Consider the following 11,960-nt stretch of genomic DNA (forward strand, 5'->3'; position numbering starts at 1 on the left):
AGGTAATATGTATGTTAGGGTGCAGGCAAGTCAGACACTATTAGGGAATTGGCTCAACTTTGTGGTCGTGCTATCTTTATGGTCAGTTGTGTTGGATCTCTTAGGCATTTCTGTGTAGAAGATGTTTTAAAGGGCATGGCTACTACTGGGGCTTGGCTTTGCTTTGAATCGATTGACAAACTTCAACTCCCTGTCATGTCCCTAGCATGCCAGATGCTGGAGACTGTCTCAACTGCTTTGGTTAACAAGCAGTCTACTGTAATGATTCAGAAAAGTGAAACTAAACTGGTTTCTGGATGTGCTTGCTTTGCTACAGTGACAAGTACCTCTCTTGCTTCTAACATCGCAAAAGATTTACGCACATACTTTAGGACAATTGAGTTTGCAACTCCACAGGTGAAACTAATAGCTGAGGCTTTGTTTTTAAAAGAGGGCTTTTATCATGGACCAATGCTAGCTTCGAAGTTAACATACCTATGTCATCTTAGCCAAGAGATATTAGTTCAAGCTGGTATGTTTTATCTCAGTAAAACTGTGTCAAAGCTAAGTGCCATTGGAATAGAAACTGTCAAGCATGTAATATTACAAGCTTCAATTGTTAGAGAAGCTCTGGCTTTGTCAACGCCAAAGCCAACTTACGAACATGCAGGTGAAGATGGTGAAACCAAATTTATAGTTCACGACGGTTCTCGTGTATTTCAAAGCAGTGAGTGTGAAAGGTTGCCAATAGTCAAAGAGCAGACAGATGAAGCAATTCTGGAGGAAGCACAGTTAATTACAACAGGTGGTGTTGCAGGTGATGTTGAAGAACAAGCTGTAGTTGTTGCTCTACGTGATCTCATTCTGCCTCAACTGTCTGGTGATGATCATAAACTGTTTGTAACGTTCTTATCTGAAATCTTTCCATCTGCTGGTATTTCGAGAATTTTAGATGTAGAGTGGCAGGCACAGTCAACTTTGATCAGACAGGAAATGCATTCACCAACTGCACGGTCAAGAGCTAACACTGCTTGCTCAGAAGACGTTTATGTCTCAAGCAGTGCAGTGACAATTGCTTCTGCGATTGCAAAACTAGGACTACAATCTAATGGTCCTCTTCAAAGAAAGGTAGCACAACTTGGTCAACTGTTGAACACATATCACACGGTATGGAGGTCACCATGCTCTCATGTAAATTGTCCTAATGAAATGTCTTGTGTAGGTAATTATTGTAGGTCCACCCGGTTGTGGCAAAACTTGTTCAATTAAAGTACTAGCTGCCGTATTTTATCAAATGGGTCATTCTGTGCAGCAACAAGTCATCGCTGCAAGAGCTGTTGAGTCTTCAGCTCTCTTTGGCCACTGGGATGGACAACAAGGGTGAGTGTGAACTTAGTGTCTTGTTTGGGAAAAATAGTTAAATCCTGTGTGGGAAGGCCACTTTAATTGATATTGTTTTTTTGCAAGTTTAAATCAGTTACAACTATTAGTTTTGAAATAATTTCTCATAGTGTTGATTGTTAATGTTATTTACATTTGTAAGCCAAGGTATCTATAACAATAAGTTATTTTTATCACACCGCATCTGGTGTAGTTCCCTCATAAGAGCAACATAAAACGCACGCACATGCAAGTGACATAACTAACACAGAAAATCACTCAACCTACACGAAAAATATTACTATCTACCATATCCAATCTGTGTTCAGGATAACTACATCTAACTATTAGCAACATATAAATCATGCTATGCAGAGCATGAAATGACGGCCAGCCATGGGACATTTGCTGGCCAAAATGTTTGTTTGTCCGGTCACAAGTTGCTGAGGCTGGACTTAATGTTCTTAAATTCTAGCCTTGCCTCCATGACCACATCCAGTACAGTGTTCTCACCAGTACCATCAGTACCGTAAAAATGATGGTTGGGAGAGGGAACTGACATTTGGAGTGGTGAAACAGCATTTATTGACGGTTGGGAACAGAATTGGAAAGCCTTAGCATGCATAGTGTGGGATTACTCATCTAAAGACATTAGTGGTCTTTGTGGCTCCAAAGTTGCTACAGAACAATACATATCTCATGTCAGACAGCTTGTAATCTTAGGGAGTGAATGGTCTTCTTGTTGGTGATTGGGGGGATTCCTGTTGGCCTTCCGCACAAGAAATGCTAATGAGACTGTGGTTGCAGTAGGTGTTCTACTAATTACGGTTTATCTTCAATCTCATGTTTTGTACACCCTTATTACTCTTTTACGTCAGCTCATAATTCCAGTTGTAAGTCAACTTGTCATTGTAATAATATACTGTATTATGTGTCTATCTGTCCGTGTTATGTTTAACAATGTTATGTTTAACAATGTTATTTATGTTTAACAATGTTATGTTCAATGAGGTTTATTCAACAAGATCTGAGTGGCAATTATATTGAATAGTCTACCAATCATGCAGTAACTTCAAGACTTTACATAATGTCTTCTAACATTTTGTTACAGTTAGGTAACCACACTTCTTTTCAAAAATTGTAGTTGATGTCTATCGTATTTTGTCTCATCAATGGAATGTAGGATATCTACACAAAACAATATACTACTACTACTACTACTACTACTACTACTACTGAGAGAACTGGTGTATTTGAACAATCAAACGGCATCTGCTAAGACGCTACTACTACTACTACTTGAATAAACTACTACTACTACTACTACTAATAATAATAAAATCTCTACTACTTTTTTCAAAATACTACTACTGTATGTAAAAGCTTCCTCTGTAGCAACAAGTTTCTAGGTTGTAACAACTTTGAGATAAACAGTCTTCTATAATCTACTTTCTGCTGCTTCCAGCAGAATGTTGAAGTCCCTTGAGGTTCTGTGAAGCTTGGACCTGCATCCTCGCAAACACATCACGCAGGCCCGAAGGAGTGCAAATGACAGTCGACATCTCAGCCAGTTGATAGTTGTGCTGTACTCGGTGTGGTGCTTTTCCGATAAAAGTGAGGCTAGTCTTTTCAAAAAAATAGACGTCAGTTTACTGCATCCTCCAGTGCATGCTAAAATGATTGGCGTGAACGATGAAAGCTCCACGTTATTAATTCGTTCCTCGTATCGCCTTTTCTTCTCTTGTTCCTGCCGTTTATATAATGACGGGATCTGCACTGATTTGTAGGATGAGGCATTAGGGTTGAAGACCCTGACGTCAAAGAAAGTTCGTTGGAAGTGCCCACCCCAAAATCCACTGACAGCAATATCAAGTCTGGCATTTTCGTCAGAGGTAGTACAGCGTTTTTGAAACACCTCGCCGTTGAGAGGTTGCAGAACGGGCTCTTTGTGTACATCGTGGCAAACCTCTGTCAACAAGTTGGTAAATAAATCGCGGACCTCGTTATGGCGGATGCTGGGGTATCCTCCTGTTGGACATGACAGAGAGTGATCTACTGAGAATTTAGATCCACATGGACATGTCTGGGAGGTTGGACGGGTGCCAACCGTATCTGAGGCACAGGGCATCCCGAAACTCAGATTTGTGCAAAGTGAATCCGTGTTGCTCTAGTGGGATTGCGGTCAGCCAGCAGGAGGCACCCTTCTCACAGGCCAATTCAACTGAACGTTTCAATTCCACAGATAGATCATTGACAGTGATTTCAGAATGAGACTTTTGTGCTAGATGTTTTTGCTGGCGAATGCTAGCTTTCATAGAATTCTGCTTGGTAGGAACGTTATCCAGGTTTGTTTCTTGTTGCACAATTCGGTTGACCAGTGGCGCACAAATTAACTTTGAGTATTCCAGCTCACAAGTCAACGAACGTGGATCTACAATTCCAAGGCCGCCTAGTCGAGGTGGTAATGCAAAAAGCCTTCTCATCTTGTCTCCTGGAGTACTTCTATTGGTTATGGCGGGAATCAGTTTGGATCGTAACGCCTCCTCCAGAGGATTAAGGTACTCTGCAAAGTTTTCATTGGTTCTGAGTGCAAATTTCCAGCGTCCAATCAGACCCCGTGTGAATATCGAGTGAGCAGCTTGTGGTTGAGTTTGGGCAATGCAACTGAGTCGCTCTACTTGTAACTTCCAATTGGTCACCTTTTCTTGCAGGAAGTTATTGCAGAAATCTTTGTTTCCAATAGCAGCTCCAAGGTACTTTTGTCCTTCTGTAGTAATGTTGATATTGGTATTTTCAAAGAGATGTGTAGCTTTGTCAATATTTCCTGATTTCACTAGCAACCATGACTTTTTGGGATTTGGAAGATACCCAAACATAGCACCTAAGTCAACCAACCTGTTCCACCATTTATGTAGACAGTCTAGCGAGCCTCCAGCAGCTGCATCATCTGCATACCATACCTGCTTTGTACCATTCGTCTGCACACTCTTTAGAAGTGGAATTGTGGCCAGAGCATACATTGGCATCGCTAAGGGATCTCCTTGAGTTGTTCCTTCACTAGAAAGCAACGTTTCTCCACCTACAAACAATGAAGAAGGTTGTCGATACGTGTTGGCCAAGATTGGAAAGATGGCTGGGCAGTTGACAGATATGTTAGCCAGAGCAACTTGACGGTTCAAAGTATTGAAAGCATTGGTTGCGTCTACAAATAGCACGGCCTCTGTTTCATCTTCATCATAAATACCTCGAATAGCGTGTATGGCAGCCTCGCATCCGACGTTCTGACCAGCACAGAGTTGTAGGGGTCCGGCTACGTTCAAAATATCTGACTTTACCACACTCAGGACAGCCTTGCTAATTATTCTACGAAGTGTTTCACAAACTCCAATTGGTCTGACACCAGGTCTCTTGTCCAGGGGTATTAGCCGGCAAGCAACCAGAGCCGAAATCCCACTCGGGTCGATAAACTGCGTTGCAATCCTGCGAGTTGTTGAAGCTATTGAGTCACAGAGATTTCTAGACAAGACTTTGAATCCAGTGCACAAACGCCTCCATGCAGCCGCATCTAAGCCTGATGGACCTGCAGCACCCTGGCATTTAAGTGACATGGCACGAATTAGATAGCCATCAATCTTGTCGAAGAGAATGGGATGTGTAGGAGGTGCCTGAGATTTGGAGTCCAGGACAGCTTCCTTAAACATAGGAGCTGGGTCAGGGTGTTTGTCTTTCAGAACATCTCTAACTGACTTGTGAGAGCCAGGAATACATTCGTCTAGTTCTAGCAAACCACAGTTGTCCTCATCTGATAGGAGTCGCTGGGCAGCATTGATATTTCCCTTTTGCAACAAAAGTGCAACTTTTCTTGATTGATCACACTCTCTATCCTGAGGACAATTCCGAGTACTGTGCCATCGAAGATGAGACTGGATCGTTCTGCCTTCTGCAATCAAACCTCCTATGTCACCCTTTTTCCAGGTTTCCAATCGACGACTTAAACAAGAGGAGTTCTGTTGTACACTGGATCTAGTGTGAGGTCTTTGGAGCAACAGATGAGGCATGAGCATAGCAGCAGTTATTGCGACTGACTCGAGATCAGATTCATTTGCAAATGCATAAAATAGCCTTGTAAGTTCAGAAACGAAGTGTCCACCAGAGGATCCGTAAGGCACTTGAAATAAATTCCGTTTCCAATGAACGACTTCACGATATGCTTGGTCTATCTGATCTTTTATATCTGCTCCAGGTACACCACCCCAGTTGAAATTAGGAGGCAGTAACACTCTGTACTGAGGGATAGCTGGCAGGTCAATGGCATCACTAGATTGATCTTGAGAAGCTTCATGAAGAACGACTTCTTGTTGTGTGACAGACTGATATGCAGTTCCAGTCTCTGCTGAAATGACTGGAGGAGCTTCCTCTACTTGAACCGGGCTCTTTGAGCTACCTAGCTCCCTGTCGTTCATGCTGACAATTCTGCGTGCTCTTAGAGATGCATTCCTCATTGATTCCACTGTCTCCGCAACAAGTACACTCCTGCTGGGCGAGTGACCTGAGTAATCCAGAGCCGTTCCATAACTAGTAGGAAAAGCGTTACTCGGATTTGTCTGCTGAAGCGGCGTAGAAGCTGTGGACATCTGCTTATCCGAACAAAGAGACTGAGACTGACGTTTTTGTGATGAACATTGTGTCAAATCCTTTTGAAGTGCCTCAGAGTAAGACATAGGTGTCTGAGATCTTCTAGAAACTTCTAGAGATTCACGTGTGTCACATACCAGAGTGGTGGTGACAGGTTGATCCATAGGTATCTTGTTTGAGGACAGACTATCACAAGAGCCAGAACGAGACACTGACGACTTTGATGCATTCTTTGAATCGTGAGATAAAGGTGACAACTTCCCATTCATGCATCGGCCGTGGTTTCTGGGATTGCAGTTCTTACATTCAACTCCTCGCTTTGCGCAGCGGCAATTCTTGCACCGTCCACTGCTGTTACACCAGCAGCACTTGGTCATGACGGAATTGACCAATATAGAGCGTTTCGAAAGCCAAAGAATACGTCAACTCGAAGAGCGAAATTTGAACCAACCGCCAGACTACACGCAGTCAACTACTACTACTACTACTACTACTACTATTGGGGAAACCTAGTGTATTTCAACAAACCATAATACATATATACGTTTAGCAACGAAACTATTTATTAATAAGTTACTAATAGAATATGTGTGTATAATACTAAGGCAGTTATCTGCTGTTGCCAGCAGAATGTCGCTGTCATTTGTTGAGCCTCTGAAACTTCACCCTAGAAAGAAGCTAATCTCTTCAGGAATGTTGTAGTGATCTTGCTACATCCACCTGTGCATGATAGTATGATTGGCATGAAGCTAGTTCCACTGCCGAAACCCGTTCCTCATATTTCCGTTTTTTCTCTTCCTGATTTCTGTAACAGGACGCAATTTTGTTTGTGCGGTAAGAGGCTACGTTTGGATTGAAAATCCTCACGTCATAATAGGTTTGTTGGAATCGTCCACCCCAGAATCCGTTGGCAGCAATGTCCAGCCGAGCCTTATCATCTGTTGTACAAGTCTTGTCTTCCTTGTAAATTTCTTACCGTTGAGAGGCTGTAGTAACGGTTCTCGTTGAGCATCATAGCACACATCAGTCAACAGGTCATGGAACAAATCACGAACTTCAATATGTCGAATTGTTGGATACCCTTCAGTAGGACACGACAGAGAATGATCAACTGTGAAGGGAGCTGCACAAGGGCAATGATCAGGTAGATTAATTGATTGCCAACCGTATCTCAGGCATATGGCGTCTCTAAATGCCGATTTGTGCAAATCCGTGTTGTTTTAAGGGAAGTGTTGTCAGCCAGCTTGAAGCTCCTTCTTTTGCTAGTTTGACTGGACGGCGAAGTTGCTTTGATAATTCATTAGAATTCTGATCCACACGCTGATTCAAATTTCTCTCTTTTGTTTATGGACCATTTCTTTCAATGTACACTGTTGCTGTGGCACATTGCCCAATTCTACCTGTTGCTGGATGATCAAGTTGACCAGTAGTGTAGAAACTGTTTTGGAATGCATATATTCAGACTTTATGTTGAGTGGATTGACCATTCTAAGTCCTCCATGCCGGGGTGGTAGTTTTAAATGCCTTCTTTCCACTTCTTCTGGTGGATGTCTTCCAGTGATAGTAGGAATCAATTTGTTTTAATCTGCATTAGTAGAGTTGTATATTCGTTGGTCCTCATGGCATAAACCCATCTTTGATCCCGCCATGTGTTAAAGCAGCATGTGCAGCTTGCGGTTGAGCTTATGTAATCTTAGCTAATGTTTCAATCTCTGAATTCCATTCTATAACCTTTGGTTTGAAGAATTCTTTGCAAAATTCTTTGTTTCCCAACACTACTCCAAGGTGTGATGTTGATGTTTGTGTTATCAAAAGATGTTTTGCTGTGTCCAAGAATCAAGGTTTTGCTATTAGCCATAAGTATACATGCATCTGACTGTAATACAACTAGGGAACAGATAAAGTAGTTTTATGATGCCATTAATTGATGTCATATTTAGTGATGTCACATTGACGGTTGGTAAAAAATTCTGGCTAGAACACTGCAGTAAACACCCACCCATGCATTAGCTGGAGCAGCACATAGCATGCCTGTGATGTCTTCCAATATGCATTTTCACAGTTCTTTTGGCATTTCACAGCTCTCGCTAGTGATTTCATATCGATGCACATGAGTACAAATAAACTATTAGCCATGCATGTGACATCTTTAGCTAAGCATTCCACAGCTCTCCACTAAACTGTTTACAGCCGAGTACACGTGTACAATACGAGTCATGGTTAACACTTTCTAATCATTCCTGTACTACTTGGTAAGTATTGCTACCGCCAAGTTGGCAGTTTTGTTTTGGGGGTTACGAGTGTATTTTCATAGATTTGGAAGCTCAGTCAATTTTTCTTCTGGAGGAATGTTAGCTAAGTAGAAGATTTGCCTTAGCAGTGATCTGCAAAATGCATATAGGAAACTTGCTTTATGCTGTTACAGAACATTGTTCTGTAGTTAGGTAGAGCCTATGAGGCATATGAAAAAATTAAGAGTACACTTGAGTTTTAGAAATTTCAGTCCAGAATGTTATCTTGAAACAAATCATTACATGTCCGGCCAAATTTCTGCTAGTTTTCTCATCTACGAAGGTGACAGGGCGTAATGTCCTTGTGCGTGATGGAGTCATATTTTGTGCCCTGAATATTTCGGAAGAAATAGCTAGCAACTACTGTATTTCTATGAGTAATGTCCCCAGTCGATTAATTTCAGCTGAATGATTCTCCTAGCATCTAGACATCCAAAATGTACTTCCTTTTTTGAAATATTTCCCTCTGTCAGCATTTCCACAGCATGGGATTTTATGGTGTATCTAATATACAAAGCTCAAATTGTCTGTGTGTGTGTGTGTGTTTGCGTTTGGCGGCCACGTCTTTTGTCCGTTTGCAACCGAAATCGGCACACACACTCGGCATGTACAGGGAAAGGTTTGCGTAAAAAAATTAAAAAATTATGTACAGGGTCCCCTCTCGAGGGATTGACCCCCGCATAAAATTTCTCGACGACGCAAACACTGCACATTCCAGTTCATTTGAACACACGCCCACACCAGTCCTGTGTAGACTGTATGCATTGTCGTCCTTCGTAAAGCTTCGAGCAATCGAATATCTATTGCCGACGAAACTTACTCTTCTAGTGCTTTCGTTTCTCTCCAAATTCTGATTGGATTTGCACCAAATCCAACCTACACGTTTTCTGCAGCAAGAGATGCACGGGGAGTGTGTCGATTTCTATCGAAACAAGAGTGAAGAGCAAGATTCGAATTTATTCAGCATATCTGGGACCTCGCAACAAAGATTGCACGTGACATGTCCACAGACTTCTTTACACTACAGTATCTTGCCCGCACGAAGGACGGGCCATGGATCCTATAAGTCTATAAGTGTCAATGCGCCACATGCCCATGCAAGATGAATGCTTGTCTTCAGAATTGAAGAGGATGTCAAGAAGTCTTTCTTCAATGCTGACAAAAGCGGCCAGACCTCAAGTAGCGAAGCAAACAGCTCTCAATTTGGGAGCATATTATTATTATGTTGTGCTCAACCAGATCAGTCTGGTTCATAAGGTCTCTTGTAAGCATCACAAGCAAACCCTGCCTCAGAGGTGCTTAGACCATCATGGCTGTCTAGACTGAAGACACGACGTTACAGGATCCGACAGGATCCAAGAATCACTGTTTTCTGTAAGTGCTGCAGGTTGTAATGACCTTGATTAATGTGAAGCCATTGAGCAATACCTACATGCACTATTCCCAATGTTCCTAACACTACTGGAACAACCAGTGTTTATCACTGCCACATGTGGTTTACCTCCACTCGCATGTTGCTCTACTGTGCCAACTTCTCAGCCTGTTCTCTGGTGATGTTGCTGTCAGCAGGGCAACTGATATCAATAACAAGACAAGTGTTTGTCTTCTTATTTCTGAAGCAAACGTCAGGTCGATTGGCACCAATTTTCTGAGCGGTAAGAAATGGCTGTATTCCCATCATATTTTCATCTTCACAAGCTTTTCAGGATGATGCCAGTACCATTTGCTCTCCACAAGAACCCTAAACTGACGGCAAATGTCCTGTGGATGATGGAGGCCACCTGATTGTGTCGATCAGTGTAATCCATTGATGCCAAGGCACTACAGTTTGCCACCATGTGGTCGACTGTATCCGGGTCTGCACTGCACAGGCGGTATTCTGTCGTCATCACCTTATCAGTAGCGTAAGTGAGGACTTTACCCTCAACTGGGCAACCACCAACCCGGCAGGTAAGTCCCAGAGAGGACCCAGTCTCAGGTACATGTTGTCATGTAATCCGTATGATGCTAGTAACTACCAATTATTGATGCTTGGGCTACAAGGAATTTGCCAGTTCTGAACAGCACGTCCAGTAGGTATCAATGATGACTACCAGGAAAGAACTGATCCTCATTGTCAATGCTCTTCACACCGGATCACAGAAACTACCCATTGACGGAAACAAGTCTATTCTCACAGGCATAGCCAGATAAATGGTGGGAAACCCACAGACTTATTTCATTATGTTGCTGTCGCCTCCCGGGAGTGAACGCAGGCCATCATATGCGTGGTCATAGAACTAAAACTCTAACCACTAGGTTATAGTTGCCAATATTATTATTATTACGTAGTATTGTTATTGTTATTATTCTTTATTCACAGTATTATACTTGTACATACCCAATACTAACTATGCATTGCATTACTAACAGCAATAAAAGTAAAAAAGAAGCCTTTAAGTTATAAGTTGCAGTCACTCAAAGAAAGCTATGATGTATAAATTATAGTCAATCTTGAGAGTCCAACGTATCAGTCAAGCTGAGCCAAGCAAAAGCTGACTTCTGAAATAGTTCAAAGGAGGCGTTTGGTGTCACTTTGTCAATTATTTCGTCATGATGCTTTTGCCTTTAACGCTCGTTGCACTGATGATCAGTGGAACCACTTGTACTGTCCAACAATCTCAAAGATGACAAGTCTTAAATTTGAGATATTCATATTTTGTTTATGCTGTTGTGGTGGTGGTGGTGGTTAATGCAGTGTTTTGTTTCTAGTGTTTGGAACGATGGTCTATTATTGTCTGTGTTGAGGAAAGCTGCTCAGCAACCTAATTACAAAGAAGATTCTCTTAGCTTGTCAAAGTCAATCATGAAGTGGATATTATTGGACGGACAGTTGGACGACTTACAAATGGACACCTTCACATCTTTGCTAGGAAGTTCAAGGACTCTTATTGCAGTCAACAATGAGAGCATCTATTTACCAGAGACTGTTAAAATATTATGGGAAGTAAGTGGCAGCCACAGCAATAGCAAACTAAAAGGCTAATATGTACAGTAGATTGCCACATATCCAATAGCCCATGTTTTGTTCTGACTAACTAATGTAACTTTCTTCAGACTGTTTTTCTCATTTTACTTGCTTTCTTTGACTTAACTGGATAGGTTTCTTTGCTGCAAAATACCCTGGGGAGAAGCCATTTTTCCCATTTTTGCAATTGGTTTGAAAATACAGCTATCACAGTTTTATGTCAGTGTTGCTGTGCATTCTCGGCTATTTGTAAGTGGCACTGCACATGCTCCTTTGCCTGACACTTGCAAGTGCTGTTTGCCGACACTCGCAGTCGCTGCTGTTATTGTCAGCAATCTTGAAAATGCTTGTAATAAGTCATGTAAAGAGTTATCTACAGGTGCTGCAGTAAGACAATGTAGCATGCACGTCTTTTCTCTGCGACAATAACTGATGAAATGTGCTACAAATTGTCCAGAATGCTAAACTTAAATGAATGCATCTGACAAAAGCACAGTTCATAAGTTTTTTAAGATGCTCCGATAGTTGGACTTTTTACATGTATTGGCTATAATGACCATTTACTTATAGTTTTCATTCCAAAAGCTGCCCTGGTTAGCACACCAGTCTTCACTGATTCACCCTCAGATCATTAAGATCTCTGGCTTCGGAGATGTTTGCGATAATGA

At 41.9% G+C, this 11,960-nt stretch overlaps 2 protein-coding genes across 2 annotated transcripts in view; one reads left to right on the forward strand and one right to left on the reverse strand.

Annotated features, from left to right (window-relative positions):
• Positions 1 to 11,927, forward strand: part of LOC134177570 (dynein beta chain, ciliary-like) — a 54,552-nt gene extending 42,625 nt beyond the window's left edge. The window contains exons 32-36 of the mRNA XM_062644347.1: positions 19 to 1,146; positions 1,202 to 1,359; positions 11,037 to 11,271; positions 11,497 to 11,671; positions 11,863 to 11,927. Of these exons, the coding sequence (XP_062500331.1) occupies positions 19 to 1,146; positions 1,202 to 1,359; positions 11,037 to 11,271; positions 11,497 to 11,671; positions 11,863 to 11,927 (1,761 nt within the window). The remainder of the gene's footprint in view (positions 1 to 18; positions 1,147 to 1,201; positions 1,360 to 11,036; positions 11,272 to 11,496; positions 11,672 to 11,862) is intronic.
• LOC134177496 (uncharacterized) lies at positions 2,676 to 6,279 on the reverse strand. Its single transcript, XM_062644279.1, is given in 2 exon segments — positions 2,676 to 3,446; positions 3,448 to 6,279. Coding segments are annotated over 2 exon segments (3,465 nt in total). The 5' UTR covers positions 6,264 to 6,279; the 3' UTR covers positions 2,676 to 2,797.
• Positions 11,928 to 11,960: the final 33 nt, after the last annotated feature.

Source organism: Corticium candelabrum, chromosome 3, assembly GCF_963422355.1.
Source record: "Corticium candelabrum chromosome 3, ooCorCand1.1, whole genome shotgun sequence".
NCBI lineage: Eukaryota > Metazoa > Porifera > Homoscleromorpha > Homosclerophorida > Plakinidae > Corticium > Corticium candelabrum.